The following is a 19,317-nucleotide window of genomic DNA, read 5'->3' as shown; positions in this document are numbered from 1 at the left end:
ACAACCCTCCTGGGAATGTTACAGAAGCAAGAGAGTTCAGCTAATAATTGAAATACATTGTCCTTTTCTTCAGCATGGTGTCCATCTGTCCAGTCTGCACATTATTACTTGTATGATGATCAGGCTGCTTGCAGGAAAGGTAAAAATATACAGATATATAGATCTAAAAATACTGAAGTGGCTATAGGTGAAGATACAGGGGAAGAAAAATGTGAAGGAATTGAGAACTGTTTTCTAAAATCAGAAAGGTGTATTTCCTAGTCTTCAAAAATCATAAAATGGCTTAAAAATAATGACATTTTGATTAAAGATTAAATAGAATGACTTTATGACAGGTGTGGAGGTCTTCTGCATTAGACAGTTGCTTGTTTGACTTCAATGTACTGTGAAAAATTTTCTTACAAGTAAAATAAATGTAAAATTAAGCAGGATGAAACCACAAGTTAGACATGCAGAAAAGGAAGCAGTTGTTGAAATTTGTTTTTGAATTTAGCTTTTAAATTGAATTTAGTTTTTATTTGTGCTGCTTTCTCTGAGTTTTTGCCTTGATTTGGAAGCCAAGCCTTCAATAATGTATGGGAAACCCAGGACAGAAAAGCAGGTGGAACTCAAAAAAGTGATGTGTGGAGAAAATGGTTCAATAGTCTCAAGGATGGAAATGCCAGCTATGTGCAGGAATTTTTATGTAAGAAAACTCACTAGATAACATACACACTGAAAAGTTTTACTATTGGGACACATACATCTTCAGTGAGCACAGTTTATGCACTTCCACTATTCCAAACTGATCTCTTTCAGAATTCATCTTCTAGATGGTCAAGTGACTCCAGAAGGAGTTTGATTTTTGTTTTGTTTTCTGGCATGCTGTGGCATCCTTTCTGTTCTCTTATTCCATTATTGCCTTATGACTCTGAATGGCAATGCTAATAGATTTTTTTTGGGAGCCTTAGTGAGTGCACTGCAGTCCAGCTCATCTGGAGATGATTCTAGTGAAGTGTCCAGCTTTTTGTGTCTCTGGCATGCAGAGCTGCAAACACATGATATGTCCTCAACATGTGTAGCCCATAAGAGTTAACAGAATGGAAACCCACTTAAAGACTCTCCCTCTCCCTTTTCTGATCACCTTCCATCTTCCTGTGTGCCATCACCCCTTCCCTTCTGTGTTTCTGCTTCCTTCTTTTCCTGCATTCACTGTCAGGAAGGGCCGGCACCGAAGGGCCAGCTCAGCTCAACACGACGCCGGCAGAGACTGGCAGCTGCAGTGGCTACAACAGTGAGTGGATTTACAAATCAAGGGATAGCTCTGTGACTTGGTTGTGGAATAAGCTTATGGAAATGTTTCTTGCACTCTTTGGAGGTGTCCATGCTACCCCCTTTCAGCTGAGTTTCTTAGAAGAGGTCAGGCCCAGCACTAATGTATTCCCTAAATGTGGGTCTGAGCTTGTTTGCATGGCACATGTCCCTCCTCCCTTATGTAGTGCAAGTGACTCAGCACACAGTAAGTCTTTGACATACAATACAAAACAGAAAAACAACCAAAATTCTGTTAAAAGATGTTGTGACAGTTATAGCAAGACAATAGAACTAAGGAGATTTGTTACAAATTACCAAGGAATTATGAAACTTCCTGATATTTTTATAAATAGTATAAGGTTAGCCTTTTCGTTTGAGGCACTTTCTGCTTACATTCCATGATCCCAAAAAGTCATATTACTACCTCAGTGTCTGTATGTAGTTTTGTTAATTCTCTAAGTCTTTGTCAAAAAATACAGAGCTATGAAATCAACACCTGGAATGGGAATTTGTTGTGGGAAGTCGTGTTTGTGAAACTGAATTATCATCAAAAGGATATTTTCAGCTGCTGCTGTTCCAAGAAAGTACTCATTAAGAAGGCCCAATATAGACATTTGTACTAATCCATCAACAGATAAGTACAATAGCTAGATAGGGAAGACTGTGCAGCCAAAGACTGAAGTGAGCTTTAAATGCAAACTCCTTATCTAGCCCCAGCAGTGAATGTCTTCACCAGGCTGAAATATTCCAGGGTCTGCTGTTCCAGGCCAAAGCTAAAATCCCCTAGATCTGACATTGCTTCTGCTTAAGCCCAACTATCTTGAGCTCCTGTTACCTGAACCACAAACTCAGTTATTGCTATGCTCTTTTAAAAAGTATGAGACATATCAGTGTTTCTGCAGTTTGAAATTAGCTCATCTAAATTTATTCCTCCATAATCAACTGATGCTGAATGCATGCTCTGTAGTTGATTGCTGTTTTGACTGTGTCTGCCTGCCTAGCACAGAAATGTGCCTGTGCACAGGGCTGAGCAGTGATGGTGGGAGGCTCTGACCAGAAGCTCAGCAGCAGTGAAACAGCTTTGGCAAGGGCTGTGCTCCTTACCTAGGGAGTGCTTCAGTGCCCAATGCAGCTGGACTTGGGTGGGCAGGCACTAAGAGCAGAGAATTGCTGAGCTGTTACCTGCAGCTGAAGTGAGGACCTGTTGAGAGAGGTCTTGGAGGAGCTGGAGAAAATGCAGGAAGAGGGAAAGCTGGAGGCACCAGAATGGCTCTGGGCTGTTGCAGTGCTCATGGCCATGGCCTGCTCTTCCTGGCTGGATGCACAAAATGGTTGTTTCTATCAGCTAAATGCACAGCAGAAAGAGTTTCCTTACTTGGCCAGGAACAGTCTGTTCCTACACGAACACATAATTCTGAGGAAGGTGATGGATGAGTGGGTATAATGCTCTGGTGTAAAGCAGGAAGTTGGGACAAGGTTCATCTGAGGTTATGTCTACAAGGGTCTGTATGGAGAAAACTAGAGCTAAATGTTTTTTAAAAAACGTTCAAAACAACAACAATAAAAATCAACCAAAAAGAGAATGGGTAGTAAAGTCAGGATGAAGCCACCATTAATACAGAGAGAAAGCACTTCAGTGGAAGGAAAAAAGGGGAAGTATATTGGCAGCATTTCCTGGACTGTTGCCTATTCAAGAGAATGAAAATGGTTGTTAATATGGGGTTTTTTTTCATCTGTTATGGAAAGTAGATTGGAAACGTTTCTAAAAAATGCATATGAGGAGAGTTCATGCCAATCAACAGTTCAGTATTTTTGGTTCTTGTATTTAAAGCACTCAGCACGGCTACTTGTCTCTGTCATGTGCATGTGTATTCCTTGCAAGTAGTGTGACTTATTTGTAGAACATGTAAATTCTGTTTCTAGGGCATAATCGAAAATAGTATTTTTTCAATAAACTTCATTGCAGAAACATTTCTTTTCAGCCTGGCCAGCTGGGGTTTGAGGCAGAGAGTGACTAAAGAGCCCCCTGCACATGTGGGCAGCCTGCCTGCAGCTCTGCCAGTCCATGTGGGGCTGGGGAACCTTCCCCATCACACAGGCACGTGGGGCTGGGGGGAGTCTCCCTCAAGCTCTGGCATTGTAGCTGCTGCCAGCTTCTTTCCTGCCTTCTGGATGGTCTGGAGGGTTGGGTGTGCTCTCCAAAGACACAGGCACAGTGTAGATACCAATCCTGGAGCCACGTGGACCAGGTGAACTTTGTGATGCTCCCAGTCAGCAAGTTCTGGAAACAGGCTCTCCTGTTTAAGAAGGGAAAGGTTTTGGAAAAGAAATTTGAAATTAACCTAAGTTTAGCCACACTAGTCTTTTAACCTAATGTTGCTGAGTTCTTGAGACAGGCAGTCTGGTACTTGTGAAGAAGATAAAGGGTTAAATATCCAGTATGAATACAAGGAATTTATTCTACATCTTCTGTTAAGAAATTCTTCTTGATATGAGGCTAAAATGAGTAAAAAAAATACATACTTTGTTGATATATCTGGAAATCAAAATGTGTCAGAGCAGGAATAGAGCTTATGTTAGATAGGTGCCATAGAGTTATTATTTAATGTACTGTAGGTATCTGGAAATAGAGGAAGAAGAGAGTAGAAAACTTATTTGATAAAGTACACTCATGAGTGGAATGATTAATAAATCCAACAGGATTTTGAGGGTTTCATTTGAATGATAATGCAAGACTGAGAATCAAAACCTAAACCTAAAATGTGTATTGATGTCAGCTTTTACAGGAAAGAATTGATAAAACTGTTCCCTGATCTAATCAAATAACAAAGTATCAAGTTCAACCACTGATGACAGTGTAGAACTCATCTGTTGATAAAAATTCTTAGTAATATGACTTTTTATGTTATCTGCTGCTCTTTATCATGCCTTGGAAGAGACATTTTATGTTATGGTCCCATTTTTCATATTTGAATAATTACATTGGGCTGCAGTGCGAAAATTCTTGATTTACACATTTTATCAATCTAATGAAATTAATTAGATTTGATGTGCTAAACAGTGCTTGATACATTAAACAGTGCTTAATATCTAAGTAACAAAATGGAGTTCTGCATGCCTTTCTGTTGCATTTACAGTTGAAAATTCTGTTCTTGGCCTGATTTTCATATAAACGTGTGTAAATTATAATCTGAAAGTAAAATACAAAATACTCTTGCACATGCATCACATATGGCAGCCATACAGTGCATATGTAGAATATAGATAACTGCTCAGTACATGATATAAGTATGTATAACTTAGAAAGTTTTGCATGCACTTTTTTTTATTACTGTACCTGAAAAGTAGATGAGAAAGAGAAGTGGAAAGATAATAAATTAAATTCATTGCTCCATCTTACCAAAATGTATCTCTCTGCATTTGTTTGTGGTTCATGTATTTTAAATGAAACTCAGGTTTTGAGTTTTGATTTTATTTTCTTGTTTTGTTTTTGTTTAGTTAAAAAGAAAATAGAAAGACTGTATGCTTCTTCCCTCTTCATAATTGTCAGTACAATGAGTTTCAACTGAAGATTTATGAGCGGTTTTGAAAAACTTCAATGATATATCTGATAATATTATATCCTATTTCTAGATCTGTGGAGGAGCTTGCATACTTCAAATGTTGGTATTTTAACAACAGACTTATCTACAATTACTCTCAAATGTCCAAATATAAAGGAGCAGGTCTCATGGTTCAATTTTCCAGTAATCTTCTAAGCATTAGGAAATCATCCATTTTTTGTAAATGTTAGAATTCAAATAATCCTTGATTAGCTGATAGCTGTGTATTTAGGCCTTCTTTTTTCTACTTCAGTGAAAAAATTCAAGAGAAATCTGCATCAGCTGTGTTGAGGTTTAGGCGAGTAAGAAGTTACTGTTCACTTTTGCTATGTTCTTCACATTGTGAACTAAGTATTTTCAGAAGAAATTTGTGTTTTGCTTCAACAGAGCCAAAAGTTTGGTTACACCTTATCGAGCATTTGTTCTGTTTCTCGCTGTAGGTCCCGTTCAGTGCCACCATGTCGCCGGTTCGACTGCACTCATCCAACCCCAACCTCTGTGCAGACATCGAGTTTCAGGCTCCCCCAAGCCATGTGGCAGACCCTCTGGAGTGCTCCACTGAGTACATGAAGCTGCAAGAAGAATTCTGCTTGATGGCACAGAAAGGTAGCTGGAGATGCCAAGCCTTTCCTGTAGTGTGCTTCTCTGTTGTGTTTCCTTATTGCCCTCACTTAGCTGTGGCCAGGGCTTTCATCTGCATCAGGTGATACTGTAAAAGAGTTTTTAGCTGTTCAGGTGGCTTACATAAAGGCAACATGTATTATCCTTCTTATATTTTCCATGCATGTCATAAATGTATAGTGAGGTAAACCCTGAAATTGTTTTTCCAGGTCTTCTGAACTGCTTCCTCAGTTCTGTAAATAAGTGACTGAATTTGCAAATTTTTTTTTTCCTCACCAAAATGCATTACTTCTCCCCAAAGAACGTAACTGTTACACATAATGCTGTGAATTTATTTTTGTGCAATGTTTTAATGTCAATGGCATCAATGGAAAAAGAACTTATTGCAAAAACATACTTTTGAATTGCAATTTTATTGCCAGTAAGTAAATGGTCCTACAAACTGAATAATACCATTTAAAAAAGGCTTTCTTATCAGTTTGCTGTTATATAACAAGCATGGAAAAAATGTGAGCCTGACATCTTAAAAAATTCAAAACCTGTTAATAGACCAAGTAATCCTCCTTATAAGTACAATTTTAAGTCTAGGAGAACTGATGTTTCTGTTGCATTGAAAAGTGCAAATAAAAACCAGAAAGAAAGTAACACACATTGGGCACAGTTTTTTCCAAAATGTGCACCTTTCCATATGTTCAGCACCAGGAATATGCTGAGATGAGGTATGTGTGATCCCACTGTATGCACATTATGATCACAAGCTGTAAGTGTTTGTACTTAATTTGGCTTCAGGTTCAGGCCCTTGTTTCAAATGTCCATAACTGTGGGATGGAAGTCTCACTCTCTTTATCTCTGAAATGTTGTAATAGATGTCAATGTGATTTCTGTAGCCAAGAAAACACCTGTTTTATTTCTTTCTTTTTGCCTAGTGCATTCTCTTTTGAAGTCTGCCTTTAACAGCATAGCTATAGAGAAGGAGAAGCTGAAGCAGATTGTTTCAGAGCAGGACCTTGCAGGCCACAATGCTCAAATAGCTCACCTCAGACAGTCCCTCTCTCAGGTATGTTCTTGATTTGATTTCAAACACATCTTTCTTGCCCAATGCACTATTTCTATTTTGGCCATTTCCTGAGTTAAAAGGAGCCAAGGAAAAGCCAAGCTCTCAACCAGAACTAGGGCATATCCTGTTATGATGTAGATCTAACCTTAGTGCATGTGGAGGTAAAGAACATAATTTGTGCAAGCATATATCTGTTATGGTTTTCCAAAGTAAAGAAAAAGGATCAAATGTTTTTATGCAAATTTGTAGATGTCTTCCTTGGAGCTGTTCCAGCACAGCCAAGGAAATATTCTTGTTTTTGTAATTAAGTTTTAAATTTTGACCATATATTATCAGATTTGTTTTATATGTCCGTGTTTCTAAATGCAAAAGCAATCCTGGGTTGCAATATATAGTCATGGGTAAATTGGATTTCCAGATACACACCTCTTAACTCTCCAGCATCTCTCCCACTTAAGCTAAAGGAAAAAAATAATTTGCTCTAGCGGGGAAGAAAAAATTATATAATAATTTCTGAAAATTAATAACAATAAGCAACAATAAGTCCTCAGTTTTTAAAATTCATTGTGAAGGAAGCATAAAAGCATTTCCTGGATTGATGTGGAGGGCTGCATCTGGCAAGAAGTATGAGCAGAAGTTTAAAGACAAACCATTCTATAGATACAGATGCATATCATGTTATGCAGATTGATTTCTCTGCATTGTGATAAAAAAGGGTTAGAGGCAAGAGGTAAGGGTAACCACTTGTGGTTATTGACACAAATTTATCTAAGACCTGTGGATATTTATTAGCAACTTGCATGACATAGGGAATCATGTTTTCTTCTTGGTCCTGGCCTCCAAGGATAGTTTAAAAGCCATTGTCACACACCAGTTCAGTCCCAGTGGGGAGTAAGTGGAAAATTGACTGACTGGGTTTGCCCACTCTTGTGAGCAGGTTTGAGCTGTAAAGAAGCTGCTGTTAATCATTACCTTCCCTCTCTGAGGGATGGCAACTATGAACATGCCCAGACCATTTCAGAGCAAAGCAAAACTGGGTAATTTAAACTGTTTAGTGACAGTTTAAGCTTACCTATTTTCCTTTGGTCTTTCTTTGTTTCAGTACATTCATGCAATCTGTTCCTCAATCTGCACTAGGGGGAGACAGAAGGAGGTTCTTACTCCATTGTAACCATCCTTCTCTACTGAAACAAAATATTTCTCTGTTCTTCTTTTCTATATTCCTCAGTTCTGGAGATATATTGAGGTTAAGTCAGTCATGTTCTAGGCATGTAGCATATTATACTTCAGGATTCCAGAATCTTGCACACTAGTCTTTCCAAATAACAGATAATTCATATATATGCACCCAAATTTATGATCTATGTTGAATTTTAAAATAGGACAAAAATCAGCAGATAGCAGACACCAGTTGAATTCTGTTGGTATTTGTGATACCGTAGTGGATCAGTAGTTTGAAATAAGTACAAAGGCAAATCTCTAAAATTTATAGAGTGGGTAGACATATAGACAATTTATAGGATGGGTAGGCAATGATGCTAGCTATTATGTTTGTTTTACTGGAAATGAAGCAATTTCTGTTTGCAGCCTCTGGGTGCCCACAACCTCGACTGGGAAGAAGCTGTACAGATAGTTGTAAGCAAGAATTGCCTCTTTGGGCATTTGGTGGGTAGTTCCCATGTGTTGTTCTGCAGTTTCACTCTTTGTTGCTGCATCCACTCCCCATTTCCATGATGTGCATAACCCACCAGAGCCCCTGCCAAAGAGCTCTCTGAGGAGCTGAATACCAGTGTTACATTGCAGGAGAGCCTCTGTCCCCCCTTTCTCCTGAAAAACAGTGAAGGCAAAGTAACCAAAGATGAAATCATGTTAGAGAGGATCTCAAAATAGGTGTCTCCTAATAAATGAAAGAAAGGAGGTTCAGTGATTTTTTCAGGAAATTGCTGGAAAGAAGCTTTTTTTCTTCTTTTATTTTTTTCCCCCCTTTTTCTCCTTTTCTTTTTCTTTTGGTGTTTGCATTTTAATTTTAAATGAAATGTGCAATTTTTATTTTAAGGCTCTCAACCAGAATGCTGAACTAAGGAGTCGCTTGAACAGAATACATTCAGAATCTGTAATTTGTGATCAGGTTGTCAGTGTAAATATTATCCCTAGTCCTGATGAGGTAAGACTTTGGCCTTTAATGATTTAGACTACAAACAAACCTTGCTAATTCTCACTAAATAGCTGAAACATACTTGAAAAATTATTGAATTTTTCAGATTGGCAAATGTTCATTCATAGAAAAAGTCAGGTTATATTTCCTTACCTACAATAAAACTTCACTTTTTTGTTTTCTGTATGTCAGACATGAAAGAGCTCAGCTTGGTCTCTTTAGAGGAGCAGAGAAGGACTCCAGTTTTGGAATAATAATTGTTGGCTGTGGGAATTAGTGAGGTTTTACTGTATTTGAATGTATCACACAGTAGCTAACCAGTTTTGTGTCTTAGGCTCTTGCCAAATCAACAGAACAATTAATTATTTAATGACCTGATTTTGCAAGTGTCTGAAGGGCCTCACATTTAGAATCTTGAGTGGTACTGTTAAAAACAAAAGGTTCAGTCCATGAACCAAGCACTGCACTAATATTTTTGCAACATCTAGTTTTTCTTGTTTTGTTTTCCTTAGTCAACAGATTAACAAACATTTGTATTAATAACAGTGAGCTTCCCTGGTGACAAATCTGAATTTGTGGACTATAATATATTGCAATTAGTATGGTCACTTTGGCAACCATTCTGCTTGCATTTCACAAAAATGTTTTTGATTTGTCATTTCCACTATTTTTTTTCTATGCATATGCCATTTCAATTGACATAGTCTTGTCTCCTAATTAATTCTTCCAACAAGCAAGAAAGATAAAACTGTTTTTGTTTATTAGCTTTTTTAAAATGTCTAAATAATTTTTCCAAGAATCCAGCATGTTGGAGGTTAGCAACAGAGCACAGAAGTGAAGTGATGCCACAGCACAGCAATGTGCAGTGAAGTTCTGGGCAGCCACCCTCTCTTCTGTTCTGTATTTTTTGTTGGTTAACTGTTTCTTTTCCATTTGTTCATCACTGTCTTGCTAGAAGTATGCCTGACTGAAGAAGTTTTTCAGAGTTTCCAGATCACTCATTCACTTATCTTGCTTGTTTCATACATATCTATAATCTTGCAGCATGTAGACAATGCTTGTGTGAGGGTCTTTTTCAGGTAGGAGCACGTGTATTTTTCCAAGTCCCTCTAGTTTATGTGAAACCTCAAAATTTTGATCACTTCCTGTAAAGATTACAGTAAAATGAGCTTATAATGAGTTTTCATTATAATTCATCAAGCATCACAATCCATCTACAATCTTATAAATCCTAATGAAAAAGGAATGGGTTTTGACCCCTTGGCTTGTTTATGCTTTTTTGGGATATTTTGTTATTTCATTTTGAGGTAACTGTATAGAATAATTCTACAGAATTAAGATGCCAACAAAACCATATGCAGGAGTTCTGGAATAAGATTAACAGGGATTGTGTTGCAATCTGAAGAGTTAACCACGTTTAAAAGGGCTTCAGTAGTTTCATCTGTATTTGATCCCAGGAAAAACATGCTGTATAAATTAAGGGGTTAAGTCTGTCATCTGTTTGCCCCACAGCAAAAGATCTTGACGTAAAATGCTACAGGGAGAGCATCTTAATTTTTCTCTAATGTGATAGCCTGCAGGGTAACATTGAAATCTGGTGTTCCACCCATCACCAGCAGGAAGAGGAGGGTATATTTCACTATTTTAGCTTGTTGCACTGCTGACATCAACACAGCACAGTTTTGAGTCCTTGACTTTGCTGTTACATTTCATTATAATAAACCTTAGAGAGTTCATTCCCTTTAGTATTGTTGAGTCAGGGTTAATGGCATAATGCAAATGAGATTTGGAATATAAACATAGAATTAAGGTCAATAAAAATACATATTATAGCTATCCTCCTAAATATTCAAACATTTCAAACATTGTTACCAAACTGGTTCACAAGATCATTTATTTGCAGAGTAACTTACAACTCCCTGACCTTATAAAACTTTATAATTAAATTTTAGTTGTATCAAAGCTAGCTCCCGGTGATTTGATTTGTTATTACCAGATGCCATTTAATCTGAAATTCATGGCTGAACCTGTCTGACACAATACAGCTATTGCCCACAAAATCAGTTCTCTGCATAGAGATCTAGATCTGCAATTTCATGCTGCTAAGACTTGGCAGTAGATGCTGGGCAGGCCTCAAATGAAGACATGTATCTCACTGTTCAAAATACACTTTATTTTTGCATCTTCAGTCTCATCTCTTAGGTACACAAAAAGTCCTGCTAAAGTGCTGTCTTTACTCTCTGTGCTTATATTTGGCATAGAAATCTTATTCAGGTGATTTACCCCTTCTAGGCTTATTTCTTTAATATGTGAAATAATACTTTTACTTCTGTGTGCTTTATTTTCAGACGGGTGAACAAATTCATGTCAGTTTGCCACTGTCTCAGCAAGTTTCTAATGAGAGCAGGCTCTCAATGTCTGAATCTGTTTCAGAGTTCTTTGATGCACAGGAGGTGCTTCTGTCTGCCAGCTCGTCAGAAAACGAGGTAGGCTGTGACACCTGTGGCAGCTCTGCTGCTGGACACAGCTAGGTAGTGCTACCAATAGTCATCTGTTTCTTTTTAGTAATGCTACTTAGAATAAAAAGGTGTCAGAATGTAAAAAGTGTAGATAAACAAACCTGAGATCACATCAAGAGGTGCAGGAGTTTCCTGAAGTGTAAAACTGAGTTGGAATTTAGTTGTGTCAATAACTTACATTCAGTATGTGTCTTTTCTAGGCTGTGGCAGTTCCACCTAAGGACAGTTACAGCTGACTATGCAGTCAAATAAATTTAGATTTGCAAATATTCTTTAAAAAAAAATCTTCTGCTATATATGTATATAAAGTTATACTCTGTAATGACAGAAATAGAGAAAAAAATAATATTTCTGGAAAAAACAGTTGTGTAAAGCAATTTAAAAAATATTCTTGACGCTGATGAGATTCTTGTTTTGCAAAATGATGGATGTGTACATGATTTGTTTTCTGAAATGTTATATTGTTTGGTTCTTTATAAAAAGCAGAAATCTGACTATCTCTTCTCACCCCCCATCCCTAGCACATTGTGTTATCAATATTTTGTTCATCCCTGATCTTGCTTGAAGCCATGTATTGCAGATCTCATGTCTGTATTTGGACAATAAGGAATTCAGAAACTTGAGGACGACATAGCATTTGTTTTGACACTTGTAGTGCAAAAATAGCACTAATGGCACTATGGATTGATTGAAACATCCAGTTGATTTAGCTAATATTTCTAATTGCATAGAGATTATTTTTTTGAGAATATTTTTGTGTTTCAAACTTTTTATTTTTCAAACTAATAGTTTCAAACTAATTATTTTTGTCTGTTTTGTCAGCATATTTTATATGTATTTGAGTTAATGGATATTTTATTTATGTTTTAGGCTTCTGATGATGAATCTTATATCAGTGATGTGAGTGACAATATATCTGAGGACAACACCAGTGTTGCAGACAACATTTCTCGGCAAAGTATACTGTGTTTCAAACTTTGGGAAATTACATTGGTTATGTTCATGTACCAGAATTACTGCATGTCAATACAAGTCCAACTCAGATGAAAGCAGTGAAGTTGGGCTTGCTTGTTCTGGCAGTGATTTGGTTGAAAGGAGAGCTCTGTTTTTCCTAGTCTGGTGCTTTCTTATGACAATATTTTTTCCCTTCCCAGTTCTTAATGGTGAGCTAACAGGAGGCGCATTCCGAAATGGACGGAGGACTTGTCTCCCAGCTCCCAGCCCTGACACCAGTAACATCAATCTGTGGAATATTTTGAGAAATAACATTGGCAAAGATCTTTCCAAAGTGTCCATGCCAGTTGAGCTAAATGAGCCTCTGAACACCTTGCAGCATCTTTGTGAAGAGCTGGAATACAGTGAGCTCTTGGACAAGGCTGCCGAAACAGACGATCCCTATGAGCGCATGGTAATGCACTTGGTGTAGCACTTCTTCTGTCTGTGGTGAAAAGGAGCTGCTGAGTGGGGTCTGTGCAGGGTCCTCTCTATCTCCTCCTAGGCACAGACAACAGACCTCCCTGCTGGCTCAGAAAAGGGTTGTGAACGATTGCAGGTGGTAGTTTGATCTGAACAAGGCTGCAGGATTTTCTTGACTTCAAACCAAGTCCTGCAGTTGTAACTCGTTTCTTTGAGATTGTTCTCACACTCTATGACTGTAGATGTAAGCATTGGCAGTTTCTCTGCAGCATCCTTTCCTGGCTTTCAGTGATCAAATCCAGCATTGCCTTATGGTCAATATAGGTGTGAAAAAGATGTCCTCTCAGGCAAATTCTGAGAGAGAAGTTTCAAAACACCAGGACAAAGTTTGCCTGGGCAGTCTGACTTCAGCTCCCTGTAGATGTGTTTTGGTTTTTTGAACCTCAGCTCTCAGGGTGCTTTGATCTGTCTCCTTTTCCTCAGAAGACCCAGGGAAAGGCTGTAGGGGAAAGTTGGCTGAACACATCTGCTGTTCCCTGGTATGGGTTGGCATCACTGTGGATAACTGGGAGAAGAGAGGTTGCCTTTGGCTGTTACTGAACTCCTGTGTTCACAAGGCCTGCAGGAGAGGGAGGAATCCTAAACACTGAAGAAGTTGAACCAGTCTTAAGAAAGGGAGTTGAATTTTTCATCATCACATTGTGTTTTCTCACAAGATTCAGGAGATCATCATAGTAGGTTCCTTCCAACTCAGAGTGTTTGTGATTCTGTCCCTCACAAAAGGAGAGAGATTCTGCAAGGAGTGGGCAGGACTGTAATGAGTAAAGCAGATGGTTACCTTTGCTGAAAAGTTTGAAAGGTCAGTATTGAAGTAGTGGGAGAATTCAGAAAGGCAGTGCCATGGTGCAACTGAAAGCTTCCTTGGGAATATGGATTCACTCTCCTTCTCTGGTGTCTACTGCAGTACTTGGGAATACAAGCCAAACTTTTAGACAGCACCCCTAAAAATGCAAACTGCACACCTGAGCTGAGGTGGGACCATTATGGGTCTACCTGGAAAAGAGCTGAATACCCAAAACTTGTGGCAGCAATGCTGTGGATATGTGCAGAATATGAACAGTGCTTGTTCACTGTTCTCTGCAAGATCTGGCCTTTGCTATCTTCAATAAGCATCCAAAAGTAGTGGAAACCATTTATTTCACATTTCTCTCTATATCACAAGGATAGTAAACTCCTTTGCTTCTCTGCAGTTAATTTAATTAAAAAAAGGAAGTTGAAATTCATCTGAAAACCATTTTAGAAGAATGAAGGTTTTACTGTTGAAGAAAAGCCTGTGAAAACAGTGTTCAGTTTTAATTTTGTTGATGCTGCATTTCTGAATAATACAAAATGAATAGACAATGGAGCGCCCATTAAACAGTGGGAAGAAAACAAAACACATGAAGCCTCACACGAGGCCTGTGTCCTCACTAGCAGGAGGAGGGTGGCACATGGTAAAGATTTGCCCCACTTGTATCATACTGCCAAGTATTTACTCATTTTTACCCCTGTATTGTTTTTCTGAAGTTTTGTTGGGACTTCTGACTGGCTGATATGATTTTTTTTAAACTCTGCAAATGGGACCTGTAAACTAAATAACCATGGCATGTCACAGTTTACTACTCCCAGCCAGGCCTGGCTTAGATATTATTAAATTGTGGTTGTACATATAGACAAGGGGGCTGTTAAGGCTGCACTTGTGTGGAAGATTTGGAGATAACTCTGTGCTAAGGACATCCTAAATGAGAGCTGTTTATGTTTGGCACTAAATAAAATAGTTCCCATAGGGAAATGGTATGTGATCTTGTAATTAGAAGTTACTACATTATATTTATTCATGGAAAGGAAGACTAGAGCTGGTCTGTTTTAGGTCACTAATAAAAAGCCTGGTCAAAGGCAGAAAAACTGTCATGTGCAGATTGTCATTTTAAGGGACTGTTGAAAGAATGAATGAGACCATGAAGAAAAAAAAAATATATCAACAGAAGAAATAAAATTTATACTGGTTCTGGCTGGGATGCATGGTTTCACTCTCAGGCATGCTTCATTAATCCAGTTGTCACTCTGAGCAGAGAGTTTGTGGTACCACATAGTGATGGCTCATACTCAAGAATGCCTATTCTCATGTTCTGGTTTGTATTTTTACAGGTTCTCATAGCTGCCTTTGCAGCATCAGGCTATGCCTCTACATACTTTAGAGCAGGAAGCAAGCCATTTAACCCAGTGCTTGGTGAAACTTATGAATGTATTCGAGAAGACAAAGGATTTCGATTTTTCTCAGAGCAGGTAAAGCTTGTTTCTAGATAGATACTCCTGTTTAGATTTCTATTTTTTGTTCTTCATTTTATAGAATAATCCCTTTTTTTTTTCCTACTTAGAATGATTTGCTTTCTTAGAAGCAAATAAATATTGCTAATATGAGTGGACTTCATTAAATGCTGGAAGGAATACATTTTTATAGTAATTGCAAGAAACTCTTTTTAAGTGCAACAACCTAAGTTGCATCTGTTTTCATAGCAACATGGGCTATTTAGTATTTTCATATTGCAATAACAATTGTACTGTGTTAGGAATGAAAATTAAATGTTTTTAATTCAACCAAACTGTTTTTCAGGTTAGCCACCATCCTCCCATTTCGGCCTGTCACTGTGAATCGAAAAACTTTGTGTTTTGGCAAGGTATACTTTTTAATTCAAAAGCATAACTCCTTTTTTACTGTCAAGTAAAAACTTTGTAAAAGCTGAGCTTTGCATTTTGGAATTACTCAGAATTTCTATGCTTACTATTTTGAAGTGACATATTATAAACTGATGATCTGATTTATTTTACTCCAAATCCTCATTAAGAGTGAGCAAACATGTTACAACTTCCCCTGTCACTTGCAGCCTGTTTATGCCCTTCCATTTAAAAGGTTTTTGCCTATAAAATTACTGCCTCTTACAAACACGAGCAGTTCTTTTTACAGTTGAAAAATTACTCTTTCTTTACTTGTACCTACTGGTGTATGCCTTTAATTTGCACTGAATGTTTGCACAAGATATTTGACAATCATGCAGCACAGACACGATGCTTAATTAAACTTACGTTTGCTTTTTCTGACATAATGTAATTTTCTAGAACTTTTTATTTAGTATTTTCATGGCAAACTCATACTATCTGCTGCTCTGTTTAGAACTGGGTAGTCTAGCACAGATGGTCTGGTGCCACACATCAGTGCAAGGGGGAGATCTTGGTTATTTCAGTTTTTAAAGCATTTCACTATTATATTCAGATATCAGATGGAAAAACAAATTCTGGGGGAAATCAATGGAAATTCTGCCTGTTGGAACCTTGAATGTGACTCTTCCAAAGTAAGCCACTGTCCTCTCTCCTCTTGTTTTCAGTCTAGTGCACTCTGGTCTGTGCTGCCTTGTGAATGGGTTGGGGTGTGCAGGCATCATGTGGATTGTACTGGTGAGAGTTGTGCCCAGCTCTAATCTCTCCTTAGGGTTCAGCTGGGGCTACTGGAACATTTTTGATTCTGGAGATCTGTTTTTGGCTTTGGAGGGAAAATAAACACTCCAGAAAGTGATGGAGAAGTGGGAGAGAAATGTTTTGGGAGAGAGAACCCATGATTTATATAAATGTACAGCAGTGATGAGCTGTTCAGAGCAAAGCTGCCGTGCAGGACTGGCAGCAGCTGGTGCTGTGGACTAGCTGCAGCTTGTAAATGCTAAGGAGTGGACACTTTAACATGTCCTCTGGTTTTGCAGGGGTGTTCTTGCACCTGTACATTGCAGCCAGCCTTTCTTTCTGCCTCTAACAGTACAGCATCACTTCACCTCTTTATCCATCTCATGAAATTGAAGTAAATGCACACTGGAACTGTTTTGCTTCTGTCTTCATGCCTTCCCCTAAACTCTGAAGGAGAATCTGCTTTGCACAATATAATTATCTGTTTTTATTCTCTTGTTTGATTTAGAGATGCTCTGATTGGATAGATATTACAAAGTGAAAGGGATGATGAGCCAGTGTGCTCTTGGCTTCCTACTTCCTTTCCTTGATCTCCTTTTCATATTTATTTTGTTTTGTTTGTGATTTACTTACATTTTCTTCCTATAATCTCAATTCAGCCTCATGTTGATCTGTGGGTCACTGTCCTGCCCCTATAAGAATTGAGGCCAAAGCACCTCATGCTCTGAGGACAGTGAATAGGCCACGCAGGCTTCAGTGGTTCATATTGTGGTTTATAGCACCTTTCTGTAGTTCTTGCACTGGAACTTAGGTGAGATTCTCTAAGGAGGATTTGTGATGTACCCAGATACAGGACTTTGTCATCTGTGCAGATGTTTTTGGGAAATACGGTTTGTTTTTACAATAAAGGAGCAAGGTTTTACTTTTTATTTCAGTAATGATCATGATGAATAGATGTTACCAACTACTTCTTAATCTGTTCTTAGGTATGGAGATTACTATGTCTGGAACAAAGTCACTACTTGCATACATAATATTCTTAGTGGAAGGAGATGGATAGAGCACTACGGAGAGATAACTATCAGAAACACAAAAAGCAGTGTTTGTATTTGTAAACTCACTTTTGTCAAGGTAACATATGGATGCTAATGTATATCTTGTATTCATATACATATAGCTGCACAATTTAAGGGTACATAAAACTGTTTCTTCACTATTCCTGAAGTCCACATTCCACGTTTTAACTTTGTTTTCCTTTATCAGTATTCAGAAAATGTAAGTTGTCAAATGAGAATGCTATTTCAATTAGTATGAGTCTATTCCACTGAGCATTTGATATCAGTGTGTTCTGTTCCTGTATAGCTGTGTGCTGTACTGTTGCTGGTTTTTGATTAAAAATAATTTATTTTTTTTGTACTACCACAGTGAAAACACAAAATCACTGTACACTACCATGCAATTTTACTTCTCTTTCTACTAGAATTTGTCAGTCAGTATTTTATCTCTTTACATTACATATTCCTGCTTTTTTTCATTGTATTTTAATACCCAGGCTAGGACCATATATAAAAGAAGAAGTCTATATAGCTATGTTACTATAAAATATTTTCCCTAAAAATAAATTTGTCTTCACATTGCAACAAAAGACTTCAATACCATTGCAGTGTTAGCAATGGAGTGTTAACATAACATGAAATTTGTGTTTTGGTGGATAATCTGAGAATGGGCAACTGGTTCTGGGATGAAGGTATAAGAGCTAAATGTGTCTAAGGAAAGCAAAACAGAGAAGAGAAACAGAAAAAAACAACATGTGATACTGGCTGAATGTCTTCCCTGCTGTATACAGTAGTGTTCAACACCCACAAAAGAATTCCCATACAAGTACAGGTATATTCAATACCTCCTCATGTAGGAAGAGGAGTGTTAACTGGCTCTGACAGGCAAAGGGTCATTTTTGCAGAATGGTTGGATTTGGGTTAATAGCTGACAATGCAGCTCCCAGATAGTGCAGATAATTTATGTGCTTTTACATCAAAACCACATCACAAATTATGCAGAGTTTCTCCTATGCTAATTCAGTTCACGTTAGGACTGTATGATTTTCCAAGTTTTGGTATTCATAGTTCCAGGTGAGCTGTTCCAACACAGAATTTGGACAGCTGGCACCACGTGCCAAGGTACATTCATTATGTGGACTGGTACAATGGGCTGTTGTAGTGACTCTTGGTTAAACTTGCAGGTGAACTACTGGAATTCAAATGTCAATGAGGTCCAGGGTGTTGTGATAGATCAAGAAGGGAAGGTGGTTCACCGCCTTTTTGGCAAGTGGCATGAAGGCCTCTACTGTGGGGTTGCACCTTCAGCCAAGTGCATTTGGAGACCAGGTAAGAAGCCTGTAAAAAACTCTGGAAGGTGTTGTAGGATAAACCTAAACTATCTGAAGCTGTTTTAGCCTTCATTTTAAATACACAAAATAATACTAGAGAAATTAAAATCCCTGTCGAGACAAACAACAACTTACATGAGTTTATAATAATGGTGTATGGAAATGTTCTTAAAGGGCATAATCTTTTACAACTCAGTCTGACTCCTGGTCAGATGTGCTGGACCTTGGAGTATCAGAAGAATTAAATTATGAAAACAATTGGGCCTCTGGGCTGACCTTCTTACAGAGAGCAGGGTAACTTTTTTGGATTCAACTAATAGCAGTTTATTGAGTTTGTTCTCTTAATTCTTTATTAGCCTGAAGGATTGGTCTTCAGAGATGGTGAGCACCTGGGACTTTCAGGATCTGATTTCAACTTCCTGCTTGCTTAGAGGCCTGAGGTTGAATTAGTCATCCTTTGCACCTGTATCTTTCCTACAACCATTATCCAGGAGTTATTGTTCTTAGAATGTAGAATCCTACTTTGTATTTATGGTTTTTTGAGCCCTACTTTGCACCCTGCTCTCTGCAATGTCTGTTCTGACTCCTTGTAGTGGTGAATCAGTCTGTGAGTGTGTGCTAAGTTCCAAAATGAACTCTAAAGGTCAAGCCCACTTTCTGGGAAACAGGAAAATGTTCCTTATCTTGAAAATCTTGAAAAAATTAGTTTTTATTTAAAGTGGAAGGAAGATCATAAAAGTTTTGAATCTGTTAACATGCAATTACAATCTCTGCAG

General features: G+C 38.0%; 1 protein-coding gene across 1 annotated transcript in view; it reads left to right on the top strand.

The window, feature by feature from the left end:
- OSBPL6 (oxysterol binding protein like 6) overlaps positions 1-19,317 on the top strand; it is a 95,819-nt gene that overhangs the window by 65,636 nt on the left and 10,866 nt on the right. Inside the window, 12 exon segments of the mRNA XM_056495824.1 lie at positions 1,199-1,273; positions 5,336-5,501; positions 6,443-6,573; positions 8,630-8,737; positions 11,077-11,214; positions 12,118-12,205; positions 12,402-12,655; positions 14,851-14,988; positions 15,317-15,380; positions 15,974-16,052; positions 17,142-17,286; positions 18,395-18,539. Of these exon segments, the coding sequence (XP_056351799.1) occupies positions 1,199-1,273; positions 5,336-5,501; positions 6,443-6,573; positions 8,630-8,737; positions 11,077-11,214; positions 12,118-12,205; positions 12,402-12,655; positions 14,851-14,988; positions 15,317-15,380; positions 15,974-16,052; positions 17,142-17,286; positions 18,395-18,539 (1,531 nt within the window).

Source organism: Oenanthe melanoleuca, chromosome 7, assembly GCF_029582105.1.
Source record: "Oenanthe melanoleuca isolate GR-GAL-2019-014 chromosome 7, OMel1.0, whole genome shotgun sequence".
Lineage (NCBI taxonomy): Eukaryota > Metazoa > Chordata > Aves > Passeriformes > Muscicapidae > Oenanthe > Oenanthe melanoleuca.
The sequence above is the reverse complement of the archived record's forward strand: the minus strand, read 5'-3'. Positions and strand labels throughout refer to the sequence as shown.